This window comes from Elgaria multicarinata, chromosome 4, assembly GCF_023053635.1.
Source record: "Elgaria multicarinata webbii isolate HBS135686 ecotype San Diego chromosome 4, rElgMul1.1.pri, whole genome shotgun sequence".
NCBI classification, from domain to species: Eukaryota; Metazoa; Chordata; class Lepidosauria; order Squamata; family Anguidae; genus Elgaria; species Elgaria multicarinata.
In genome coordinates, this window is record NC_086174.1 from 117,035,620 (window position 1) to 117,063,602 (window position 27,983).

Consider the following 27,983-nt stretch of genomic DNA (forward strand, 5'->3'; position numbering starts at 1 on the left):
AGCTCGGCCATGATGAGCTCCAGGGGTCATCTGGGTGAAAATGCATTATTCATCCCCACTGCTACTTTCCTGGCTTCTCTGAAGTGTGGGAAGAGGCCTTCAAGGGGCCCCCATGATGAGTTCAGAACCTGGTCTACCTCTTTAAATCAGAATGACAAGAATATAATTTCCAGATGCTGCTATTCAAATGGATTATTTCCAGTCCTTTGAAATTGCTCCTATTAAAAGTAATCATTGGATTAGTTTTGTCACAAATACTGACTGAATTTGAAATGTATTTTTAAATTTTAGGGTGAAATTGGACCACCAGGACAAGAGGGAACAAAAGGATCATCAGGGATGCCTGTATGTCTGTGCTGCTGCTATTACTACTACTACTACTACTACTACTACTACTATTATTATTATTATTATTATTATTATTATTATTATTGCTTTTCAACAGTCATCTACAGGTATGAGGATAACCTTGGAATCAGAAAGTTAATAACAAATGGAGGAAATCTACAGTATGGATTTGATAACTAATCCATTTCAATGACGCTGTCATTACCCCAGAGAACACAAAAATAAAAATCCCCCTGCTTGTGAGTCCCTAGTCGACAGCTGGTTGGCCACTGTGAACAGAGTGCTGGACTAGTTAGACTCTTGGTCTGATCCAGCATGGCTCTTCTTACATTCTTAAAAAGAAAAGAAAAGGACAATACTTTAGGTGTTTGGTAAAGGTAATTAGATATCACTACATTGAGAAAGCAACAATAGTCATAAATAACTTTAGGACAATACTTGTAGCTATGCAGACTATTGTGAATTGCATTGCAGTGTCTTGTTGAGTATTCACCCCACCCCTTTGATTTATCCACATTTGGTTGTATTACAACCTGGAATTAAAATGGAATTAACTGGTGTGTTTACCGTTTGATTTGCACAACATACTTAACACTTTGAACGTGCAGATATTTTTAATTGTAGCACAAAAGTTAAGTAAACTAAAACATAGTGGTATTTTTGGTTGCATATGTATTCACACACACCCCTCCCTGAGTCAGTACTTCTCAGAAGCACCTTTGACGGTGTGGGGGACAAGAGTGCTTTCTGGAGCCTCTGGAAAGTAAATATTTCCCCTGCTCAATAGGGGAAAGAGCTGAAGCCAGGGTGGGCGTCTGCTCAGCCATGGGTCTGTCCTCGCTCCGGGCGCATCTGCCTTGGTCTGTGATTGCTCTGGGCACATCTGCTTGGGTCTGTCCTCGCTCTGGGCACGTCTGCTTGGGTCCATGAGGGTCGGATACGGGTGCGTCCACTACCCTCGCGGACCCAAGCAGATGCCACTGTGGTTGACCGAGAGTTTGGAAGTGTTCAAGCAAGGTTTGAAAACCTTTCTTTTTGAATAGAGCGGGTTGGCTGGCGGTTCCTGAGATAAAAAACATGCTTATGGTTTTTGTGGTGGCCACAACACCTTTTGTATGTTTTTAAAAAGGGTTTATTGTTATTTTCTTTTAATTTCAGTTAGGTCTTTTATTAGAATTATTGTGTTTATTCCATTTTTGTAAACTCCCTGACCTATTTTATCTCCTGTACAGTTCTTTGTTAGGAAGCACTACATAAATTCTTCTCATTCTTATTCTTATTCTTATTCCTTGCAGACTGAAACAGGTTTTCCTCTAAATTTGCCCTGTATTGGGCTCCATTCATCTTGCCCTCAATCCTGACCAGTTTCCCAGTCCCTGCCGATTGAAAGCATCCCCACAATATGATGCTGCCACCACCATGCTTCACCGTGGGGATGGTGTTCTCAAGGCGATGAGCATTGTTGGCTTTGCCTCACACATAGTTTTGCGCTAAGGCAAAAAAACCAAAACAGTTTTGGTCTCATCAGACCAGAGAACCTCTTTCCACATGCTTGCTGTGTCTCTTGCATGCCTTTTGCTAAAATCCAAACAGCATTTCATATGTCCCTTCCCCTGGCCAGCAATGGCTTTCTTCTCGCCACTCTTCCATAAAGCCAAGCTTTGTGGATCATCCAGGTGATAGTTGTCCCATGGACAGTTTCTCCCATCTCATCTGTGGATCTCTCCAGCTCCCTCAGAGTTACCATTGGCCTCTTGGTTGCTTTTCTGACTAATGCCCTCCTTACCTGGTCACTGAGTTTTGGTGGATGGCCTGCTCTAGACAAAGTTGTGGTTCTGCCATATTCTTTCCATTTTGTAATAATGGATTTAACAGTGCTCCGGGGGATATTCGTAGTTTAGGATTTTTTTTTTAATAACCCATCTCTGGTGCTTTTCTTTTATCCCTTTATGTTTTGTTAATTCCTTGGTCTTCACAATGCTGTTTGTTTTGATATGCTCTCCAACAAACTCTGGGGCTTTCCAAAAACAAGTGTATTTTTTCTGAGATCATGTGACACTTGACTTGCACACAGGTGGACTCCATTCAACTAATTATGTGACTTCTGAAGGCGGTTGGTTGCACCAGAGCTTATTTAGGGGTGTCACAACACAGGGGGGTGAATACTTATGCAATCGAGACCTCTCAGCTTTGTATTTCTGAATAATTTTGTAAAACATGAAGATTCTTTCCCTATTTTGACATTATGGACTATTTTGTGTAGATTAGGAAAATAAACCCTAAATTAACTCCATTTTAATTCCTGGTTGTAACAAAACAAAATGTGAACAAGTTAAAGTGTGTGTGTATGTGTGAGAGAGAGAGAGAGAGAGAGAGAGAGAGAGAATATTTATGCAAGTCACTGTATATGTACACTGGGTACTGCATCTAAACTGAATATTTTCCTAGAAATGCGAAGCAATTTATTATCCCCAAAGAGTTGCGTGTGAGCTCTCAACAGGACACATGTCACCCGCCTATTAGGGAACTTGAAAATGGTTATTGTTTCCATCCTATTAAACTTTTTTTAAAACTACGAGGCGCCTCTGTTCTGATCTGTTAATAACTACCACAAACTATTCTTTTTCCAGAATGGATGGTATTAATTTTCAACAGATGGTAGGCCTCAAAGTGTAGTTCAGAACTGATGGCAAGTGATGTTTCTATATTTTCCTCCCTTTTTTGTGGGAATGATTTTGGAGGTGCTTCCTCTTTGAGCTGAAGCTTTACTTTGCTTTACAGCTCCGGAATGATGGATTCTGTGTGACTTATTTATATGAGACTGTTAGTCCAGACCAGGGTCTTTTCAGTATATAAGCTAATGTAGTATAGTGAGTGAGAGGCTCAGCTATGAACTTGAAAGCTGTTAACATTGGAGACAGTGGCCTGGTGCAGACAATGTTTTCAATGTTCCTAGCCATGATTAGCAGGTGGCAATTGGAATCATGCTATGGGATTGTGTGTTTCCTTTCCCCCCTTCCAAATTGCTCCATTCATTGCCTGGTTAATGTTAACTGTGGCACTACCGTATTTCTTCAATTCTAAGACGCACTTTTCTCCCCATATACACATCTCTAAAAATGGGGTGCGTCTTAGAATTGCGGGTGTGTCTTAGGGTTTTTTCCTGTTGATGGTACTGAAATTAGTGTGCGTCTTACAATCGATGGCGTCTTACAATCGAAGAAATACGGTATTTACAGTGCAGATGGAGATGGAACCCACACGGTGATTACTACTGTCGAGGGAAGGGAGGGGAGATTCCTGAAGGGAAGAGGGCAGGAGAAGGGAGCAGGTGAGCTTATCACGCACTCGTAATACCCTAATCAAGCTTAGGTTGCTAACATTAAATGTGCACCAAGCCATAAGTAAGTCTACAGGTGTAGAACCTCCATGTGTGCTTTGGAGGAGGCATGGCATTTTGGATCAAAATGATCAAAATTCATTCCACTGAAATAAGTTATACAGAATTCTGTGTGGTAATTTTAGGGTTGCAGCTTAATTTCACAAATACATGTGTAAAGCAAGGTTCTATCCTGCCAGTGTTTTCCAAATAACTTTGGGCTTGCGCTCTGTGGCAATTCATATGCAGAGATTTTTTCTAGAGAAAAAGGGAAATAGTTTCCTGTGCTACACCAAGCAGGATATTCCACTGTGGGCATGGCTAGACGAGGGGGTGGAGGGGGATGATCACGAGATCTTCCCCCTCAGTCTACATGTGGCATGTGACGTCCCGGGAGGACGGAGGACGTCGCACCTGCCATTTTGGTTTTTTACTCAAGATGAGCGCTCCTTCAAAAAGGTAAGTAATTTTCTTATTTTTTTTTTATTCAAGCTACTCCACCCCACCCCTGATGGGCATGGAGGTCCTGAAGAGCTCCATGTCTGGGTCCAGGCTCCTCACAGTTATTTGTGAGGAGCCGAGACAAACCAGGACAGCCACCCACACATCCCTCGGTCTCAGGATCATCCCAAGACAGCGGGAAAAATCGGAATTAAAGGGTAGGGCGATATTCCGGGGCAAGGGGGGATCGTCCTTCCCTGCTCCCGGGATGCCCTGTGCATTATGTGGATGCACGGACGATCCCGGGACCGGGATATCGCCCCGCGTAAACATGCCCTATGAAAGCGGTATATAAAAGGCAGGAGCCACACTACTGCTTTATAGTGTTATTGAAGTGCACTGACAAGTGTTGGGGCCCATGACACATCTACACCACACAGAATATAACACTATGAAAGCAGTATGAAAGCTGTATATGGTATGTGTCAATGGGCCCCAACACTTGTCAGTGTACTTTAATACCGCTATACTGTATTTTGTATTTGTGTTTTTAGATTGTTGGTTGTTTTATTATGTTCTCCATGATTTTAATTTTTGTGAACCGCCCAGAGAGCTTCGGCTATTGGGCGGTATAAAAATGTAAATAATAATAATAATAATAATAATAATAATAATAATAATAAAGCAGTAGTGTGGCTCCTGCCTTTTATATACCGCTTTCATACCGCTTTCATAGTGGAATATCCTGCTTGGTGCAGATGAGCCCTTGGTGTCCAGGCATGGTTTGTGAACGTCATGTTTCCCATAAACTTTAAATCACTTTATGCTATTTAATTGCTAGCTGCTACTTTTGAAAAGGCTTTGCTGCAAGTTTAGTTCTGCTTGTTCCCACATAATTTCTGTTTTCCTGATGTCTTAAGTGAGGACAGCCATTTCAGGACTAATAATTTAGTGGAATTAATTTTTCAGAGGTCTCCATTCATTACCATTTTTCTTTTTCCATTTCCCCTGATAAGATGAATGTATCTCTCAATGCATGGAATATTTAAATATTTTGAATAGCACAAAGGGAAATCAAACAAAATATAGAGTGAGATTTTTCTGCTGTTAGTCACCCACCAGTTTGTTCCAGAACAGATGGAAACCTTCTTGACAGTTTATATGTAATACATTAGGGAAATTCTGTAATAAGTCATTGTTAAGTAACAATTATACCTATTATATTTGCCAGTTTCAATCATTTATTGATTTATCAGCCACAAGTATGCCAGCTTTGGAGAGTAAAGCAATGAAGGCATATTATTCCTTAATTATACATTGCTAAATTCTTTTGTTTTTGCTCAAGACACATTATTCTCTTTATTATTCTCTTTATTTCATTTCTAGGTTTCATATGTGAAGCTTCCAAATACTGAGCAAGCCAGTTTGGAAGACATTCGATAATCTAGATTTTCTAACGTTTTCTAATGTTTCAAGTTAGAACACAAAGTTGGAAACATAAAACCTCTGAGAAAAAAAGATCCTTGTATTTGATCGCTTTGGGAATTGTCAGCATTATAAAAGGCACATTTAATGTATGTAGGATTTTAGACTCAATACTATTTATTCCTTAGCTTGTAATACTTGTTGGAGATGTTATGCAACTATGGCAGATAGTTGGGAAGCTTTCATTTTTTCTGGTTGTTTACATGTGATCTTGACTTGTGTTTCTTAGGGCCTGTCTGGACATGAGGGATCATCAGGTTTACCTGGAGGACCTGGGCCTAAGGTATATTTTGTGCCCTATCTGTACAGAGGAGTTTAGTACCTTGTAATTTTAACTTTTGCAGATCCTACTGTTAAGAAAATGAGAGAGAAGGAAATGTATTTGAACCTATACATGGTGCAGCATGTAAAATTCAGTCCTTGGGAACATGGGAAATTCTAGAAAACATGTGGAGGCTCCTTTAAATTCATGTGAGATGTGAGAACTTCTAAGGTAATTTTATTGCCATTGTTTGAAATAAAAATTATCTTCACATATTGAAAGGGTAATTGGGCCATGCTGCTACCTGTGCCCCTGAGGTCACATGACTCCTCAGTTCTGCCTCTTGATGTCCATGTGTTGAGATGGATATCTCAGCAAGGGAAGACTACATGCCTCCCATAGAGGACTCTACATGTAGAGGTTATGCACAGAGATTTCCTGGTTATCCAGATGTCAATACATGGACATTAGAGGGCCACACAACCTTCAGGGTAGGCCGGCAGTGAGACCTTGCTGTACTTGCAAGGACTGCTTTCATGAAAGGGTCTAAAGCTACAGACTGAACTGTGGCTAGTCTTTATTTAGCCTCATCCCACATACACTTTTGTTCTGGTTTACTCTCGAATTATCTCATTTCACTTATGTAGTGCTTATATAGCATATGAAAACTTGTAAACTTACACCTCTACTGTAGCGTGATGGGGAGATCCATTGAGGTTCACTCACACACGTTGTTATCACACATACCCCAGATCCTCTTTGTACCTCCTCCTACCGTTTATTGGTTGTTTGAAGTGGGAACAACTCCCCCTCTGACAACAGGGATTGTGATTTGCTTCTCTTGTTACTGAACACCCAAGTAGAACGTTACATAAGGCTGCAGTCAACTCTTTTGCATGCTTACTCAGTAAATAAATCCCATTGAGTGCAATGGAATGCATTTCCAAATTAGAGCCCCTCAGATTGCAGTCTTAATTTTGGCAACTTTAAAAAGGAAAAAAACAAACACGGGGTGGGTGGCTGGGGTGGGGGAGCGAAGTGAGGTAGGAAGTGGCCATCTCAACTCCCAGTGTACGGAGGAGGAGACTTCAAATGCAGTGCCAGGACCTCCAATGGCAGAGAAATTGAGAGGGAAATCACAGTTAGTGAGAGGATTAAGCCATCCTTTCCCATGTGGGGGCTCCCAATAAAAACTGGACCCCCCATTGTTAAAAAAAGAAAAAGAAAAAGGTGGGGAGACACAGGATCCCCCCCCAGAGAACGTTTCCATCTCTGCTTCCCCCTGTCTCCTGCCATCCCGCACTCAGCTTCACATGTTCAAAGGAATAGAAGATCTGTGTCCTTCCCCCACTAACTCCTGTTCAAATAAGAACAAGAGCAACACAAAGTAGGATGGAAAAGGACGGGGACGCACACACACACACACACACACACACACACTCTTATTCAGAAGCAGCCAAAGGACTTCGCTTGAAACTGACATTTTGGGTAAAACAAGACATTTTGGGTAAAACTTCAGCATCTATGGAGGAACAATTTGCCTCCCTCACTGCTTTTTGCTAATTCAACTGGGGGATTTAGCTGCTCCTGTTTCCCTGCCAGGAGGGAGCGGGGGAGTTCAGAAGCAGCAGGAGGAAAGGATTTGAATTTGCACACCCCTCTCCTTCATCAGCAATACCGCCCCTTGAAAACATGCCCACATTTCAGTGCACATTGGAAATGATGGCTGAAAACACATGCTGAAATTTGAGTGATGTCCAGAAGAAGCAGACTTTCTCTGCAGCAAAATAGTTCACTTTAAGGTGGGGAGGATCCACAATCACAGCAGGACATAGTCGACGTCATCCGAGTCCTTTGCACTTAACGCAGACTATAATTGAGTCTTTTGCGTAGATTTCGCTGCAACAGCACAATATAAGGCTGGTGGGATGAAGCTCATTGTCTCACACAATCTCCTATTCTTTCTTGCACAATAATATATACTAGGGATGTTGGAGAAATCCTCACCAGATTCAAATGAGTTTGGATTTCTATATATCCAACCTGCAGATTCTACTGTGGACCAATTCACATAGATTCTGCAGACGTGTAGAGCAGTTTTTTACTTCTTTGGTGGGGGATTGGCGCCAATACGCACTTGCGTAAATTATCACAAGTGCAAATTGGCAATGTTGCAGGGAAATTCAGCCTTTTTTGTGCTTGACAGTTTCCCCCTGAGCCTCAGGCTCAGTATACATTTGCGAGCTGAGCCATGTCCTCCCCCCCCCCCCCAGAATCCAGGAAATGTCTCAGGGTTTTTCCCCCCACCCTAAAATTGCCAATTACACAAATCGCAGCCACAATTTGCATGATTTGCACAAAGTACATTGCTTAATTTTGCACAACTTGCACCTGCAATTCACACAATTTGCAAGTGCAATTTGCTCCAATTAACCAATTTGCAGCCACAATTCATGCAAATTATGAAAATTGTGGGTGCAATTTGTTTAAATGGCAATTTTTTCAGGGGGGGGGGACACGCAACGAAAATCTGCGAGTTGGCCCAACTGGATGCAGATTGAATTGGACCTGCTGGAGTCTGAGGGCCAGAGCCTCTGAAAGCTCAGCAAACTTCATTCCCCAGACAGATTCCTCTGACATTCCTAAATGCACATTAGTGTAGGTGGAACAGAATTCTTGAACATCCTTTAAAAAAATCATATTCCGACAATGAGCGGATGATAGAATGAAAGACACCGGACAATCCACGAAACACCGAGGGAACAGATTTAATAATATTGGTTCATCTGTAATACATACCCTCCTTTTACACTACCTGCGTTCAGTTCTCAACCTTGTACGTTGCGACTAAGAAATTTGCAGAGAAAGACTAGCTCCACAACCATGATAAAAAAAATGTATATAGTTATTCAGCCGTATTTGTAGTGCAAGTAGAGATGCTTATTCAGAATTCTAACTACTTTGAACGTCTGCCCAGCCAGAGTTTGAAAGGTATCATGTTGAAACCTTGTTTTAATTGCTCTTTCAACCAGTTATAAACTGTTATATTCACAGGGCAGCAAGGGAGCACAAGGACTACAAGGGAAATCAGGCATGCCAGGTGTCAAGGTAAATGAGGCTAAATTTTAGTTTCTAGTGATGTCACCAGGCATGACATTACACTGATCGGTTGATATAAAAGTGGTTGCTTTATGTCCAGGGCATCAATATAAGCTTACCCCGTTCCTGAAACAAAATGTTGCAAATCTGCCAGAGTTAGCTGATCAGTGGCCTTTTATAGAAATTAAGAAATCAAGACATAAGCTCCGTGGTTATGTGTGGAACTTCATCTTCACAAGCGTGTGAGATTATGAGTTAAAGTCCCAATGCAAACATGCTCCCTCCCTTTTCACACATAAATTCTCCCTGTCGCTCTCAAACATAGTTCATCATTACATCTGCATTAAGGTTAACCATGATTAAACCACACCAGAGCCCGCCTTTCATGTGTTACTCCCTACAATGCATGTATGTGTGAGGAAGCCTTGACATGTAGGGTCCAAGGAAGCCTCCACATAGAAAGGCCTATTTGCAAAGTGTTTCCCACCTCAGATATGCACACTAATGGCTGAACACCTGGGGTGGATCTGTCTCTTGATGAGCTGCTGCTGGCCCCAGCCTGGGGTGCTGTGTGAGCTCCTCCCAGCCTCATTAAGCACCCAACAAGGCTGTGGGACTTCCCGCAGCCCAATACAAGCTGCCATTGTTGCACAAAATGGCAGCTCAGGAATTTCCAGGAAGGTCAGGTTGCGCAAAATGGCATTTACGCAAGATTACCGGCTTGGATGCTCCATTCACACCTTTAATGTTGCATAAATGGCCTCTTTACAGCTGCCATTTACACAATACTACCTTGCAGGAAATACCCCAGTCACCATTTTGCACAAAAATGGTGGATTGGAAAAGGGCAGGCTGCTTTGTTGGGTGCTCGCTGAACTGTGAGGTGCCTGACAACTGTGCCTATGAGAGTCCGTGGCTTAGTGAGTGGGGTCCAGGGCACCAGGCACAGGGGAGTGCGTTGGACTCCTGGACCCAATTGGGCATTATATTGCTTTGAAATCTTAAGGGGCATTGCAGTCCCTTTAAACCAGAACCTCAGGCCTGGGGGCTGAATCTGTAACTCCCCAGAAGGGCATGTCCTTTCTATTGACCCCATCTTCTTTCCCATAACCACCTGACTTTTTGTGTTTTCCCCATTCTGAAAGGTTTATATTGCTTTTCTAAGCTTAACTACTGGCAGTAAGAGATTGAAGCTAAATTGTGGTGGAGTTTTGGGTTTCCTGTCCTTACCCCTTTTGCCTCCAGTCCTGCTTACGTGGCTCCCAAGACCGTCTCCAAAATCGAATTTGTCTCTCAGGCTGAAAGAGGTTTTGAATCCCCTGCTTTAAACCTCATAAATGCAATGGAGGGGGAGGATGTTGAGAAGAGCCCTTAGAATTTAGAATGTGAAGGTTCTTGTGAACATCCTCCCCTCCACCACTGGTCTGAACGAAAATCCCTTGGCGGATCACGTCTGACATTAAGAAATTTTAATGGATTTTATTTTTAAACAAAATTGTGAAATAGTTTAAAACAGGGATGGGGACTATGTGTCCCGCCAGATGTTGCTGGACTGCAGCTCCCATATCCCTCACCATTAGCTGTGCTGGCAAGGGCTGATGGGAGGTGCAGTCCAACAGCATCTTGAAGGGCACAAATTTCCTGTCCTTGGTTCAAAATTAATTGTGTGTGTGGTATGATTATTAATTTTTTTAAAAAGTTTGTTTAAATCCAATTTTGGAAACAGTGGGTTGTATCCAGTAGTGTCATTCCACTAGCACAAAGCTTCTATTGCTTGCAGAAACCTTGTTTTATCCTTGTGCAGTGTCAAATCCAATACTTCATCTCCACTTGCACAAGCTGTTGTATAAGTTGTTATGCAAGTCATTGCACAACACATTGCTCTTCCACAAGTAACCACGTAAGGTGTTGCACAACTCAACATGACGTCATTATATTAGGCGTTGCTGGCGCAAGCTGCGCTAGTTCTAATAACGGTTGTGCAGCCGCTAGCACAACAATGCCATCTCTTGTAATTCCCCCACTAGCTTAACATTGGATATAAACCAGTGGGTTTAGATGCAAGTAACTCTGTGCTAGATTGTGACCAGGGCCTTAAACCGTGGATAACATCCATAGTTATGTAGGCAAATATTTCCAGTGATGTAAGAAAAACTTAAGAGTGAGGAATACGTTGATGATTTTTCATTAGGTTTGCTACATTTACCACTCAATCCTAAGTGTGTTGACTCAGATAACTGTGTATAGGATTGCAGTTTTAAGTATGACAAAAGCAATGCATACTTTAATCCTGTATTGTATAATCTCAGATTTATGGAGCTGTTGTATTATTCAGGGAGAACAAGGGAGACCAGGTACTTCAGGTGAACCAGGCTATCCCGGAATACCTGGCACACAGGGTTTGAAGGTATGTCTGCTGCCATCTTATAACACTGTGGTATATATAATAAGTGCTAAGTGGTAAGTGTTTTGAAACAACTCTGATAATAGTACAAGAGGGAGCTGTGTTCCTTTTACATAAAGATGTAGGTCCACAAAAATCTAGTGAGAAGTTACTTTTCAATTATTATTACGACAGTGATTAATAAGATAACCATTAGCCAAAATAGAAATGCATGGTAACTATCTGTAGGTATATGAACTAGATACTTTCCCTGCAGTCAGGATCACCAATGCCGGGATTTTCTAGATTCCATGCCTGTACTGTCAGCTTACATTAAGACACAGTCCTGATCGTTCTTGTAAACCTCTGACAATGCCCATCAGCTCTTTCTGGAGAAGATACAGCAAGAATCAAGGGCTGTATATATGGAATATAAAAAGGCTTTTAGGTGGAGATCAATGGACTAAGTTCCACGCTTGATCTTACTCAAGTTTATTTGTAGCCCCCCCCAAAAAAGAGGAAAGAAAGAAGGTAATTTAGAGACCACAGAAAATTGCAAGTGAAATCTTTCTGAAACAGCTTCCTTATTATAAAAAGCTAGCAAAATGAAAGATTGACTCTCAACTCCACACAAACATTTTTTTCACATTCTCTTTCACCTTCACCTTCATTACAAGACATTCTGCTGTTTTGATCAAAGCATCATATAGGGCCTGTTCAGACGACATGCTAAGCCATGGTTAGGCCACTAACCCTTTTGCAGGAAATGGTTAGTGGGCATGTGTAAACTGTGGTTGTGTAGCCACCATGGTTAGGAATGGTTTACATGATATGCTAAGTCTTGGTCCACACAACACACTAAGCTATAATGTTTATCTCAAAATGCTTAAACACCGTGGCTAGTGTCTTTGTCTGAACAGGTTCATACTGAAGTTTAAATCAGTATTTAATACCTCTCTCACATCAGTTGTTCTTTCACACAGAGGCCAATTGACCTTGGGTGTACCATGACAACTGTGAGAGAGGTATTTTGAATAGATCTTGACTCACATGATGAGTTTGACCTGGCAGCCAGTACCATAGTGAAGTTAGCAAAAGTTGCATTCTATAACGTTATGACTGGACTTTTACATACTGCAGTGTGTGTTGCAATTTATTTATTTTGAATTTTCTAAGGCTCAGCAGCAAATCTTCTCATAGCTAAGGTTTGAATAAAGTTTTACATTGGAGAAGTACTTACGCCTAATTGTAAGACGGTTTATGCTTTCTCTAACAATCCAGCCAGTTTTTACACACACACACACACAGAGAGAGAGAGAGAGAGAGAGAGAGAGAGGTTGACTGGTACTCTAGGTTACTCTGTTACTCTAGAAAACACTAGGTTTTCTAGTGTTTCCAGTTAGAAAAGCATAAAATTGGCAACATAAAACCCGTGAGAAAAAAAGATCTCAGTGTTTGATCATTTTGGGAATTATCAGCACATAGTGGTTTCTTAATTTAAATAGCATTTTAGACTCAATACTATCCATTCCTTGTCTTCTAATACTTGTTGGAGATGTAATTCAACTATGTGTAAATTAAAACAAAAGCATGTTGAGCCATGGCAATAAGGGCACTAGAAGGAACAAGATAAAAGAGAGCCACAATTGTCCATTATGTAATTACAAGAAGGAAGACAGATGGAGAACCAACTGTCTGAGATTGTATATGAAAGTCATGCATCCTCGGGCATTTTAGATTAATGAGACTTCTAGTGGAAACAGGATGGGAACTTGTCTGAATCAGAAAGTAAAGTAGCATTTGCAGCTCAAGGTGAGTGCCTTCTAGGAATGGCTTTTAGGTATTGTAGGATTTTTATCATTATCCTTTTTGATAATTTCGTTTTTACCATGAGCACTTCAATCAAAGTAGAAGTGGGTGGGGTAGAACAATGACAGTTTTCTATGATTTATGTTGATGGTTTTGTATTATGGTAGCTGCCTTAAGAATCTTGGATTGAAAGACGAAATGTACATATTTTAGATAAACACGGCTGGATCCAGAGATGATGAGCAGAAGAAATACCTGCAGTGGTGCCAAACCGTGAACTGTTATGCAAGGGCTAGCAGGGAACATGGTGCAAAGTTATGCCAGAGACTGCGCAATGCCTTGTACTAGCGTGTGTCTTAAGATGCCGTGAAAGCGATTGTGCAAGAGATTGGATAATGCCTTGCACAAATGGAACCACACATAGAGAATCGATTTCAGTTATCTTTTCTCACACAAGAAATTCGCAGTATCAGAAACAGCCCTTCTGTATGCAGAAGGGCTTCTCTGGATCCAGCCGATAGGGCTTTTCTAAAGTATGGCTGAAAGTTCCGTATTTGTTGTTCTAATGTCCTTCTTTAGTTATTTCTCCTATATATATACATGGAAGGTAAGTTGCAATGGTTGTAAATGATATTTTAATGAAAAGTTGATGCTTCTCTTACTTTCAGGGAGACAAAGGAAATCAGGGTGAAAAAGGCATCCAGGTATATTACCTTTTTAGTACTTTAAATACCTAGGAATATCTGTTTAATGTAAAGATGGTACTTTATATACAATGTTCTGACATCGCAATAATTGGTCTTAACAAAATACATCAGAGCATGTATCAACCATGTATCAACAAAATACATCAGAGCCCATCAACCATATCAAGCCCATCACTGGATTTTCTGTCACCCTTCATAATTATCATAGCACAGATGTGGAATTTGAATGAGCCTAGATATATGTTACCCACAGACTGATCTAAAAGACAGGGTTCTAAAAACAGACTAGTCATATAAATCTGAATTTTTTTTAAAAAACCAACAACTTAAGAATGTAATAACATAAAACCATCCTAACTCTAGGGAAAATATAAACAACATATTCAGATTTCTGGATATAGACTTAAAGCAATTATTGAAATGTATATTTGTTTATTTAGAAACAGCCTTAACCTTGGGTGTCAAGAGTGTATTGGTAGCTAAGCACCTCGTATCAATTTTGGATGATATTCTAGCTTCCCTGCTTTTTGGAAAGGAATAAACTTTTATTTAGCCTTTGGTCACATCCAGGTTAGATTAATGTAGGCTTTAACATTTCACTGATCAAAAAAGATTTGTTGAATTGTGTCGTCAAATATTGAAAAATAAACAGTCCAATATTTTAAAGCATTAACTTCATTAGAACACACAAATTTTCTGTGGCAGTGTTATATTTGTGGTTCACCTCTCCAGAGATGTCCGCCTGATGTCCATTGTCATATCTCTTGTGCATTTAGCTTAAATCCTCCTTCAAAGTAGTCTGTTTTTAATTCTGTGATTTCTCTTCCTTCCTTGGAGTTTGCAAAATTATAAATAAGTGGTGCTTTATATCATTTTATGACTTTTAAAATTGCAAGTCACTTCAGACAATACAAATTGGAAAAATGGGGTGTAACTAAAGGAATCCAAATCAGTGAGACTTAAGTTAGTTATGACTTTAGTTAGTTAAGTCCGATTCATTTCAGTGACTCTTCTTTAAGTATGACTAAATCTGGATCCAACCCAATATAGTTTTTCATATAATGAAATAGTTATTATATAATGGATTCTATTTCTTTTTAAAGGGTCAGAAGGGGGAAAGTGGAAGAGCAGGTACTCCGGGACATAAGGTAAAAAATACATTGTTTTGTTTAAAAGATGAGCCTCTATTAATTTTTCAGAGGGCGCACAAACGTACTAAAATAGTTATTGCACATGATGCATTTTAAATCTTTTATGCAATAAAACCTATATGTAAACTATATATATATACAGATGTACATGCTCTCAGTCTTGTCTAGAAGCCTCTTCAAGCACACTTGGGATGCAGCAGACTCTCTTATGTTGAATGGATATAGCAGCCTATATCCTTACAAAGAATAGATCATAGCCTGGAAGCGAGGGCACACATTCTGCTTGTAAGGATGCCATTCTTGCAGGAGAGACTGAGATCCAGTGGAAGCTCCCATTGGAGGAAGGGAAGAGGCCATTTTTACTGACCTGCAGCCTCCTGTGCCAGCTGCCACACACTTCTCCAGGGTTGCCTTTCAGGAGCTGCAGAAGTAAGGAGGAGTTGGTGAAAACAGCTTTCCCTGCCTTCCTCCAGCAAGAGTGCCGTATGAGTGGAGTCCGCTCACAGGAACTCTGAATCCAACCCTGCGTACTTAGCTCTGAAATGTGCCGTTCTTCTTTTCTTAAAATTGCAGTTAATTTTTCAGGACCAAAATAAAAGAGTCAAGTTCATCGACATCAGCATCAATAGTTGTGGTATATCTCAAGACACTTGGCACCCATGAACCTATGTTTTGGGGTTATTTCTCTAGCATAGGATATTTTAATGCAAATTTACTTTTTAAATTTCCACTTCGTGTTGGTAGAAATGATTCATGATCACAAAAACTTATACCATGTTTTGTAATTTTGATTCAAAAAGGGAGCCATGGGATTAAATGGAGCTGAAGGAGAGGTATGTGTGCGTTGTTATTTTTATACGTCCTCAAAATTGTGTACATTCTTCTCAGCTGTCTTTTTCACCTGTTTAATCTTTGTGTGTATTTTATGCTGGCTGATGATAGTGATTTTTGTGGTGGCTTCTATGTGTGTGTGTGTGTGTGTGTGTGTGTACGCATGCGCGTGTTTAAAACAGATGGGTATATGCTTTTAATGCATAATAATAAATATAGTAATACGGTAATAAATATAATGCATAATAATAAATATGATGACAGATTGCAGCGCCTACTTTTCAATAATATGCTTTGGAAAGAAGTTGTGATGGTGAGTTATATCTAACCCAGTCCATCTGCCAGTGGAATAGAAACCCCCAGTGGATCAGTTTCCCCCTCTCTCTGCCTGCCCCCCAAATCTGCTTTGGAGGGTTGAGGGGACTGCAGCTAGGAGGAGAGCAAGGGGAAGACCTGTTGCACCAGCAGAGGTCCCCTTGCGCAGCATTGGGCTTAAGCCAATGTTTAATCGTTCGTCAATCATCACTTTTAATCTATATGCTCTCTCAAGTGAATATAATAGTTCTGGAAGACCATTTCAGATCAAAAGACGGATGGAAAATAAGTCAGATGTACGCCGGGTGTTATACGAATATTACCTTTGTTTCATTGAAATCATTGTTTTATAGAAAATTGCTGAAAACTTCACTTTGGACACAAACAGCAGATAGGAGCAAGTCAATCCCCAAATAGGAGATATAATATCAAAATGGCTAGATTCTATGCTGCTGCAATCGCTTGTCAGCATGGCATGATAGTAAATGTCTGACAATGTTTTTACTTGCTAAATCTTGTATTTTTATGAGTGGGACAGGTGCTTTTTTTTTTTAATCTGCTTAGTCAATTTTACTTCTTTAAAATTTGACTTTTAATCAACTCTAACTGCTTTTATGTCATTGTATTCACAGTGCTATTTTACTTTGCTTGTCTTGTGACCATAATAAACTACTACTACTGCACCTTATATATATGTAATGGTTAACATAATACGGCTAGTAAATTACCAAATTTAATACGAAAAAGAAATAGTGACTAAAAATGTCAAGTAATGCAAAGCTGATGTATAGAGCAGTCCTAAGCAACTGGGGGCGGTGGGGGGAGTATTGTGGCAGGAGATCCACCACTTCCAAAGTCCTACCAGCTCTCACTGGCCAGGGAATGAGTTAGTGTTGTTGTTGTTGTTGTTGGTGGCATTTGTTTATTTCCCGGCGGAACTAATGGGAGAGAAATTTCTGACAACAACTCAAGGCTGGTGAAGGTGAGGAGCTCAATTTGGGTGACAAAACCCACTGCTAAATATTTTTGTCATTTTTTTTGTTTATGAAGTGGCCTTTCACATAGCGTGCATATTTCTTGTAAAGATGATTAAGGCTGTACCCCTATGGTCCATAGGATGTCCTCCCAGGGGCAGTAGAATATGTCAGATTTCACGTTCTGCGAACAGTGAAAGCTCCGCCCATAGAAGGGAAGAACTTACCTCAGAGTCTCCACCCAGTCAGGACTTCTCCAGCCTTTCAATATTGTAGGGATAAGAGGCTTGGAGAGGCAGCCAATCTGCAGGACCCACATAAGAACATAAGTGGCATGCGGGATCAGACCGAGGGTCCATCTAGTCTAGCACTCTGTTCACACAGTGGCCAATGCGTTGGTGGCCATAGACCAACAAAGCAGGACGTGGTGCAACAGGACCCTCCCACCCATGTGGTGCATACTGGTGCACACAGGCTTACTGCCACGAATACTGGAGATAGCACACAACCATCAGGGCTAGTAGCCATTGATAGCCTTCTCCAGGAATTTATCCAACCCCCTTTTAAAGCTGTACCCCTTCCCAAACCAGCAGCAGATCCGCTCCACCCACCTGTTAAAAAAAAAGACCATGTTTTAAAAACTGGTCTTAAAATGCTACTCCACCCTCCCTTCCACCCTGCTGGCATGATCCCAGCAGGGCTTTGGGTAAGGCCTCAGATCTGCTGCCCCATGGCAGTAGGTTTGCTCTGCCTGCAAGCTTGCAGTGAATTCTGGTGTTGCTTATTGCAGTTGTCTTTGATTTCAGAAAGGTGAGAAAGGAGATCCTGGCATGCGTGGCACCAATGGACAAAAGGGAGAACCTGGAGTTAATGGTTTCATTGGTCTACCAGGCCCAAGAGGAACGCAAGGGGAGAGGGGATCTCCAGGAACACCTGGGTCAGATGGAAAACCTGTATGTCTGCTGGCTGACATGTTGGCTTTTTGCTCCTGTCTTTCCATTTAATTTTAAATTGAAAACTTTTCATTTTAAAATAGAAAATGTGTAATCTTTCTCATTGCTCTGTGTTCAATTTAGGGAAGAGGCTTTTCAGAAGAATTCATTCGGCAAGTTTGCGCAGATGTTCTAAGAAGTGAGTCCCTCGGTCATCACAATTGGTTCATGCCATTGCATGGTAGTTAGCTTCTTGTGAGACTAAGGCAGCCTTCCCCAACCTGGTGCCTGCCAGGTGTTTTGGCTCAGCTTACATCAGCCTTAACCAGCGCAGCCAAGAGTCAGGAATGCTGGGAGTTGTAGTCCAAAACATCTGAAGGACACTAGGTTGGAGAAAGTTGGCCTACAGTGTCAGGGGTTTATCCAGTGTAACATATGCCGTTGTAGCATATCTTAATTTTTATTAATTAAATATCATCATGGAGGTGCGGGCTGCTTGGAGGCCGCTGATACAGTGCCGTCTGGCAGACCTGGGGGGCAGGGAGGTCGGGGGGAGGGGGAGCAGGTATCCCCCTCTCCCCGGGGTTCCTGTCAGCCTTGGGCCAGGGCCTCAGCTCGCAGCAGGAGAGCAGCCTCCCACCCGGCCACCAAGGGCCCTGGCCGCGCCTTGCTCATGCTCCGGACCATGGCGCTGCCCCCTTCATGGGGGGGTGGGGAGCAAAGAGGCAGAAAGGAGGGTAGGATTACCTTGGAAAGCCCGAAGGAGTCGGGCGAGGGGCTTAGCAACCTGTATCAGCTGAAGCCTTTACGGAAACATACCAAAGCATTTTATATAGAGAGATATTTATTTATCTATTATTTATTTAAAACATTTATATCCCGCCCTATGTCATTAAGATCTCAGGGCGGTGTACAGGTAAAAGCATACAGTATAAAACAGTAAATATACACAGCTAAAAAACTAAACCATGAACCAAGTTAAAACAATATATAATTTAAAAGCAGTAAAACAATTAAAACAGTTAAAACAATGTGCCATCTTAGTGAATACACTGTGAGCATGATTCAGCCAGAATCCGGTGCGTTGAAATTCCACTGGCTCCCAGAAATCAGTGCAGCTTTAAATATCTTGCTTGGGTGGATCTAAATTTTACATAAAAATACTTACACTTTTAACCAATCTGATATAATTTGTAGTTCAGATGATATTTTTTCTCTTGACAGTGACATGCTCCCTTTTGGTCTAAGCATTTTTGTCTGAATTTTCCGTAGCCCAGTTGCCTACTATACTTCAGAACGGAAGGCTACAACACTGTGATCATTGCCAGTCGCATGGTGCTGCCCCCGGGCCTCCTGGCCCACCAGGCCCAGCTGGCCCAGAAGGTCCTCGAGGTTTTCCTGGCTTGCAAGGAAATGATGGTGTTTCAGGTCTGTCAGGAGCTCCTGGGCGTCCTGGGGCACGTGGAGCAAAAGGTAATTGTATAGACGTCTCGCAAAGTGCATTTCTCTCATTAGCTAGAGAGCTGTTCGGAATAGGAATCGAACTAGAGCAAGAAGAGGCAACATTTGTGGCTCATGGGCGCATTTGGAATTTTGAGGGTTTCATGGCCGCCACCACTGTGTGGTTGGTGTGTGTGTAATCCATGGACAATGAAGTACCTAAAGTTTGGAAGAATGTATAAAAATAATGCAGAATCATACACACACAGAGAGAAGGGTAAGTCACTCACTCATCCATTCACTCTTGGCAAAGAAGGACCAATTGTTTATTGAGGGATGATTGTGGGGTTTCCAGCTTCTGAGATTGTTTCTCACCGGGGACACATGAGGGAAGTTTCCCAGGAGTAAAGGAGAGCCATTGGCGGGAGGACATGTGCCCTGTGATGGCACTTCTGAAGGTATAACAAGAGAAGCGGGTGGAACTAGACAGATGGGTATGGGATGCAGAATATTTTTTAAATTTCGCTGAGAGAAAATGGCCTCCCTCAAATTTTGCCACTCTACTTTCTTCCTTCAACAATATTAAAATTATACCAATTCTTCAACATGTTCAGAGGGCAGTCTCAACTTGTGGGTGAATTCTGGGTCAGTTCTGCAGAACAATTGACCACCTTTTAGGTAGCATTCCTTGTCCAAGGCCCAGATTATCGCTTTATAACGCATAAAGGATGTGTGTATTGTTACATGTGTGGTGTCTCTAGGGTTCACTCATCCAACTGGGTATTTTGGCCTGGGCTACATTCTTAGCCATATGTGAGGGGAGTTGATAAGTAGGACCTCACTGGAATAGCATGCTCTGTCCATTTAATGTTTCTGGAAAGGTGTTTGGATTTGTCCATGCTGATGATGTAGAGTTGAGGGGGCTTTTTCTTTTTCTAGTTCTGGTCCAAGATGCTTGAAGAGCCCCTCACTTTGATCAATTTTATAATAATAATGATGATGATGATGATGATGATGATGATGATGATGATGTGGTTGGCCTTGATTTTCAACCATGAGGAGGTGGAATCTCAGATGCCAAGAGTGTTCTCTAGAGTCTGAACCTTAAGCAAAATCCCTCCTTTTTCAACCAACATACGACACTATCCGAGGCTGCCCACACACTAGAGGAACCTACCACCAGCAATATGGGATGCTAGTGGTCCTGGAAGCAATTAAAATGAGTAGAAACAGTCATTTTTGGAATGAGGCAAATCAGCAGAGCTCATAGAAGGGCGCTCTGCTGACCTGTCTTATTTCAGAAACAAGTATTTCTGCTTGTTTCTGGGGTTGCTTTAGGAAGCAGTAGTTCCTGTTGCTCTAGTGATTGGTCCAGTGGATGCGACGGAATGGCTGGAGGCACAGCAGCAACATTGGGTACTGCCCATAGTATTAGCATAGTATTAGCCTACTACCTATTGGCAATGACTGATACTCATTAGTAAGTTGCCAGTAATGTTATATTATTTATAGCTGCCACCATTTTATGTACCCAAATGATAATCTGTGTTTTAAAAAGTTGAATCTCCTTCTCCAAAGTTCCAGTTACATGACCTGAAGACTTTGTTGCTTTCCTTCATGTGGTTTCCCAGGTGTTTTTGTTTTTGTAACATATCCCTGAACCACGAGGTTATTTTAAGCACATCTTTAATTGAAGTATGCAGCCTGAAAACATAAACAGGGTAATTACACTGAGCAATCTGGTACAAATTTGTGTTTGTTTGTTTGTTTTATGTTCCAGTTATTTTATTTGAGGATATGCACTCTTAAATGCATGTGGAATGCTGTTTCCGTGCTGAACCTTGCTGAGGATACTAGCCTCTTTCATTTCAAGAATTGTTTTATTTATCTATTACATTTAAACCCCATCCTTTCTCCAAGGTACTCAGAGTTTTCCCTCACCATTTTATCCTCACAACAATCCTGTGAGGTAGATTAGTTAGAGAGTGAATGATGTGCCTGTTACCCAGTGAGTTTTCATGGCTGGATAATGAGTTTTCACTTGAGTCCCCCACTAAGTCTTAGTCTGAAACTCAAACCAATATGCTGGCTCCCTATTTCTGCATTTCCACCATTATAAATTAGTAGAGTTTATTCCTAACTTTTAATAGCTTTTCACCTGAATTAAAATTGGGGGCACCCTTGATTCTTACAGCCCCAAAGATTGGTTCTTTTTCAAGAGTGTAGATTACTTGCACTTGGAGAGGCCCACCCACTGCATTTCTGCATGAATCTCTGATTTTGACACATTCCCTGATTGGAAGGAGGCAACACAAGAACAGTGACTCGCACACTGCTATGCAGTTAGCCTGGAAGAAATACAATGACCATATCGCATTTGATGCAGAAATGTAGCAGAATTGCCACCACATCACCACACCGCCTATCAGCATCTGACTAGTTGGAGGCAGGATGAAACACTTGAATCATCTAGAATGGATTCTTGAGTGCATTTCTCAGCACGCTAGTGTGCCTTAGTGCACCCAATTTGGGAATGACTGATTTACTGTATACATGATATCTCTGGTAACTTGCAGGAACACCAGGAAAAAATGGAGCTAAAGGAAGCCAAGGAATTGGGGTCCCAGGAATACACGGTCCTCCAGGACCTCCAGGTATTGTTCGCTGAACTGGATATTCATGTTGTTGAATTGTTGTGGAGATTCATGTTGTGGAGATGTGTGTCCCTTAACTGACTCCTGCATAGTTTGGTTGGTTTTAGTAGAGAGATGGAGACTGTCCAGCCCATGAAGGTTCTCTCCCAGGCTCTGCCCTCCTCTTCACTAGGAATCCCTGCTGTTATCTCCAGTCATTGATTGGAAAGCCTTGTTGATGTCAGGGGAGAAGGGAACTGCCCCTGAGGTTATTCAGCCTGCTGGTTTCGTCCCGGGGGAATCGTTTTCCTAGGAAGAAAAGGTTTCCCTGCCCCTGTTTCGTGGTATGCTTCTGCTGCAGCTGTCATTAGCAGCACAGCCTGAACTTGATCGTTTTACGCAGGGAAGATACAATATTGATTTTTTTTGTTCTGGAGGGTTTACTTGGTAGATATAACCATTAAAGCTTAATGTTTGGGTCTACCAATTAAACCTCCCAGAACCAAGAAAACAATATTGGGCCGCAATTGAAGGGCACACAAAACGAACAATGGCTTTTCTTTATAGTTTGGTTTTGTATCCCAAACTAGAAGGCTTTCCTTCTGTTAGAAAGAGCCACAAAGAACAGCAGCTGTTAGCTCTCAACTGAAATAGACACTTTTACCTCTAGAACGTATTCAATTTGTAAGCCCTTCTTTGTGGCTTCAGTATGTTGTTATATTATGGTATATTCTATACTAGAGGTCTGTTGGCAGTATGTTGGCTAGTAGATTCCAACACATGATGTTCATCCCACCTAGCTCTCCGATCAGAGACAACTTTGCCCCCGTACTTGTCAACCACTTTTTCATACTTCTTTCTTTTTGTGTGGGGGAGATGAATGTCCCACATGGGGGAGGCTGCCCATCTGATGGCCGTAGGGTTAAGTCAGGGAAGCTGCCCCAGAACAACGAGGCAAAAAATATCGGCTCAGTTGCCGTGGTGCCTGGGACATGCACCTGTGTCACTGCTAGAGCTGGGTGAGGAACATCATCAGTTCTCTGGCTGCTGTCATACACTCCTGCATTACAGCAAGACTCAAGATCCCTTCACATGTTATCGATGCTATTGACTTAAAATTGAAACTATTAAAAAACTTAAATGATTAAAAAACTTCACCTGATGGGGCTGATCAGGCTGCAAATCTTTATCCAACGATGACACTAAACATTCCCCATGTATGTATTTCATGTTTTGTTAAGGTCCTGAAGGCCCACCTGGGATAAGTAAAGAAGGACGTCCTGGAGTACGCGGGGATCCAGGGAAAGATGGAGACCGTGGAAATCCTGGAATCCCTGGACAAACTGGACCGCCTGGAATTTGTGACCCATCTTTATGCTTTAGCGTAATTGTAGGAAGAGATCCATTTAGAAAGGGACCAAATTATTAATCTGGGATGTGCTGGTGGCAGACTAGGCTTGGTGCTTGCCCTTTATGATCTTTCAAGTCTCAGGAAGATGACTAGCAATGATCGCATTTCCCAGGAAGTAAAGTACCTCTGGTGTGTAAATTAATATGGTAAAATCTTCCATATTCAATTTAAGTCTCTAAACATGTGGGGCCTTCAAGCTGATTAAACCTCGGGTCCTGATCCAGTTCAACTTAGTTATCACTCTCCTTTTGAAAGCAATGGAAAAAACCACACATCATTAACTTAAGTCCCATTGCTTTGAATCGTGGCGAATTTCAGCTGGATTTGCAGCTCTGATATCCAATGGGAGTGCATTTTTACCTATGATGTTTGCCATATGACACTTCCTTTTGAAGTCAACTGGCAACATTTTACTGAATCTGCCAGAAGCTGGATTGGGCCTTCAGTGCTTGGTAATCAGGTGCAATTCAATGTGAAATAGTTTGCATTCAGCCCACATATGCAGTAGGGGTGGGCAACTTGTAGCCCTCCATAAATTTTGGCCTACAATTCCCATCATCCCTAACCAGAATAGCCAACAATGAAGGATGATGGGTGTTGTAGGCCAAAACAACTGGAAGGCACAAGTTGCTCACCCCTAGATATACCGAATCTTATTTTTAAAGGAAAATGGCTGTGTTATTTCCTACGTTTGTGAATTTTGTCAATTTTTGTATGTTTCATATTTCACTGGTTACAGGTTTCTTTTGAAAAATACATGAACCCAAGTCTTTTTTGTTTTTTGTTAATTTAACATCAGGCATTTTCATGCTGTTATTACCCATGTTGCCCTTAATGAATTCATGCAAAAGCAATTATACATTTCTATCTACAGTCAAACCCCTGGAGGCACAACACAACCATATTTATTTTCCCCCCAAGCTGACTATAGAACTTGGTGTTGTCATTTTTGCTATGCTCCATAGGACTGCAGTTGTCGAACAGAAGTTTACAAGATATGCTTTATGCTTGCTACGTAACTAAAGTGTTTGTTATGCTGCTTCTTTGTACATTTTAAGCAAGGCATTTCTATGTTCCTTTATAAAATGAGAGGCAATCAAAGAAGAACTGCTGGCATTTTAATCAACTCAGTTGTACAATTTCCATCAGGATTTGAATCCATTTTAAGTATTAATGCAAAGAGTGTGTTATTGCACTCACTCAAAGCTTTATAACTGGCCTTTCGTTGGTTTTTCTGTCGTTTGTAATATGCTTGACATTCAAGGTAAAATAAATTTTTACAGAAATTGTGGTAATAAAAGTTTTATTAATGCATTTTTTCCACTGGTGGAGCTGTATTCTTATTCAAGGCTTCACCTGCAAGCTTCATTTACCCAATGGATTATTTACATTTTTGGTCATCTCTGGATATGATCCAAAGCATGTATGTATGGAATTCCCGTTGTCTTCTATCTAGGGAAAGATGCTGCATGCACAGTGAGATTTCCAGTTGTGTCTTCAAAGGGCGGAGGCCTTGTATACATAGTTCTGACACTCCATTAGGTAACTCACAATCCTTCCACGTGCATATTTATTTATTTATTTATTACATTTTTATACCGCCCAATAGCCGGAGCTCTCTGGGCGGTTCACAAAAATTAAAACCATAATAAAACAACCAACATGTTAAAAGCACAATTACAAAATACAGTATAAAAAGCACAACCAGGATAAAACCACGCAACAAAATTGATATAAGATTAAAATCTACTCCTTTCCACCACAAACTTCTCTATTTCAGAATATTTTTGGAGGGGCCATTTTGTGGCTCTAGATCCAGATCTACCTTCTGCTTACCTCTAAGACAAAAAACTAGCTGTAATCCAACTGTTGCCTTGAAGGCTCTCCTGCTTGTATGCCAGTTGAGTTGCTTTGACGTAGTGGAGTGTTTCAGAAAATGCTTCAGGAAAGGTAATATCAACAGGAAGAGAGACAGAGCATGCAATGAGCCTGCAGAGACATAGGGAAAGAAGTAATGTTTGTTTCAGTTTGCAAACCATCAGAACATGCAACCCCAAATGTGAACGTGAACATATTTTTTGAGAAATGCTCACACAGTCCTGAACTTGTGATGGTGGTAAAAAAAAAAACCCACCTTGTTTTTTTTTTTTTTTTAAATGCACACTTTAAAAATTCTCATTCACAATTTAGTACATAAGAGAAGTGCCCATTTCTGAAAACGGTGCTCAGAAATGTGCACTTTCCCCATGTGAATGAAAACAAGTCGCCAACAAAAATGGGAGCAAGGATTTGGAGAATGTCAGTGAACGTGAGCTTCCCTGGTGCTCCCATCCCTTAGAGTGGGTGGAGGAGGCAGAGCAGAAGGGGGAGAATGGCAAAGGGAGGAAATTGAGAGACACGGGGACCAAAGAAAAAAGGGAGTTGTAGATAAACCGCACATAGCCTAGAGACAGGATTTGCAGGGAGCAAGGAAAAAGTGCACAGGGAGAGAAAGATTGGAAGCGGGCACTGTTTTTCCAAACAGTGAGGCACAGAGGAACTGGATTTCATATATGGATTCAAACCGTTCAGGCGAATTCTCTGTCAGTTTCTAGTTGGCCATTACAAATAAACTACGATTAAAAAAAAGGATCAGAAAGTTCAATTTTGATTGCATACAAAAAGAAATCATGTACTCCCAATACTATTAATACCTACAATGGGTTTCTGACTGTTGCTGTTCTTATATTGATTTTTTTTTTATTGGGGTGCTTAGTTTTAGTACAAATTGATATTTTTAATTGGATTTTTAATTGCTTTGAATTCAAGTTTATAGAAAGGTGGGGCAGAAATTTTGAAAATCAATATTTACTAGAAAAATAATAGTAAAGTTACATCTCAAATGCATTGCAAAGCATTTTGCTAATTCAAAATAGCTTTATGAATGCTAAAAAAAATAGCACAACCTTGATTCATAAAATGCCAATCCAAAATCAGATTTATAAATGAAACTTTTATTTTACCTTGGAGAAAATAAAATGCGATCTAAATATGTTCCCTCCCCCTCAATATTGTACCTTCAAATCTGCCATATTTCCTAATTTTTTATACTTTGGAAACAGTGCAATTTGGGTGGGAGGGGAAAAAATGAAAAGTAGTTGCTATTGATGCTTTGTGTTAGTTCATATGAGATATCCAGCAGGTGGCAGCAAAACAAAACCCTTTGGCATGAATTATAATCAATGAATGCAATTGTCCCCAATAATGTAAAGTTTTCTTGGTTGCAGTTTAAAACCATTGGCTATTTATCCCCAGAGAGATCAGTGTGCTCAGGTGGGCTCTCCTCTCAACAGATTATAAAGCAATATTCAAATCTGATTAAGGTTGCAGCCCTATACATATTTACCATTGTACCCAGTGGCACTTACTTCTGATTATGCATAGGATTATGCTGTGCCACTTAAAAATATCTTATGTTTAGGCTGGGGGCTAGGTCATTAATAATTCCAGTTAACCAATTAGTTGTGGTTGAAGAGACTAAATTAGTCCATTCTCTTAATTATAGTGCAACGTGTGTGTGAGAAGGAATGATGCAAGCAAGCTTTTCTTACAGCTTTTCTACATGAGGCATTTATTGTGTGCTCCTGACTCATTACTCATGGTTGTTTACGGATTCTCTATTCAACGTTGTGATCCCCCACTTTCGCTTCTGTTTTTTAAGAGCACTTTCCTGGGCTTTTTTTAGAACAGGAAAAATGGTATATTAATATTATTTATGAAAGCGAAATAACTATATATTTGCACTATTAAGCTGTAGCACAGCACCACCTAGAGATTAAGCAGTGGAAAAGCAGGAAAGGAAAAGCTCTTTGTGTAGAGCTGAGATGTGAATTCTGTAACACAAATGATTAACAGCCTCGTCTAGAAAAGCTCATAATGTTTGAGTTATAGGAAATCACTCTGAAGATATTTCAGGTGAAGCAAAGCAAATGAATTGAAACTGGACACATCTGTAAAGCCAGAGCCGGTAGACAACAGAGAGAAGCTATGTGGCACAGAAATTAATTTAAGCATAATTAGTAACGCACACAGGAGGAATTCTATCATCATCAGGAAAATGTGCTACATTCAGCTTCTTCTAAAAGAACAATTGGACCATTGCATGCAACTCTGCTACGATCAATGGATTGAGTAAACATGATGTATTCACCATTTGCACATCTTGTTCAATTAGTCCAGGGGGTGGTCACAACAGCAAATGGCAAGAGAGAGTATTTCCCATCAAAATGGTAGCAATTAGACCTTTTCAATACACCCAGTGGTTATGTTTCTAATTTCTTTAGATTGGAAAAGTTGGAACTCTTGGTTCCAAGAGAATAAAGCAGAGAGATCACAATCACAAAT

At 40.9% G+C, this 27,983-nt stretch overlaps 1 protein-coding gene across 2 annotated transcripts in view; it reads left to right on the top strand.

Annotated features, from left to right (window-relative positions):
• COL21A1 (collagen type XXI alpha 1 chain) overlaps nucleotides 1-24,473 on the top strand; it is an 82,794-nt gene extending 58,321 nt beyond the window's left edge. The window contains exons 17-28 of one of the 2 annotated variants that reach the window (XM_063125046.1): nucleotides 292-345; nucleotides 5,883-5,936; nucleotides 8,970-9,023; nucleotides 11,350-11,421; nucleotides 13,875-13,910; nucleotides 15,017-15,061; nucleotides 15,865-15,897; nucleotides 17,991-18,137; nucleotides 18,261-18,315; nucleotides 19,389-19,589; nucleotides 22,133-22,210; nucleotides 23,431-24,473. In XM_063125046.1, coding sequence (XP_062981116.1) covers nucleotides 292-345; nucleotides 5,883-5,936; nucleotides 8,970-9,023; nucleotides 11,350-11,421; nucleotides 13,875-13,910; nucleotides 15,017-15,061; nucleotides 15,865-15,897; nucleotides 17,991-18,137; nucleotides 18,261-18,315; nucleotides 19,389-19,589; nucleotides 22,133-22,210; nucleotides 23,431-23,618 — 1,017 coding nt within the window. In that variant the 3' untranslated portion in view covers nucleotides 23,619-24,473. Of the gene's footprint in view, nucleotides 1-291; nucleotides 346-5,882; nucleotides 5,937-8,969; nucleotides 9,024-11,349; nucleotides 11,422-13,874; nucleotides 13,911-15,016; nucleotides 15,062-15,864; nucleotides 15,898-17,990; nucleotides 18,138-18,260; nucleotides 18,316-19,388; nucleotides 19,590-22,132; nucleotides 22,211-23,430 lie in introns of those variants that run through there. The other variant, XM_063125047.1, reaches the window with a different exon arrangement.
• The last annotated feature ends 3,510 nt before the right edge of the window (nucleotides 24,474-27,983 follow it).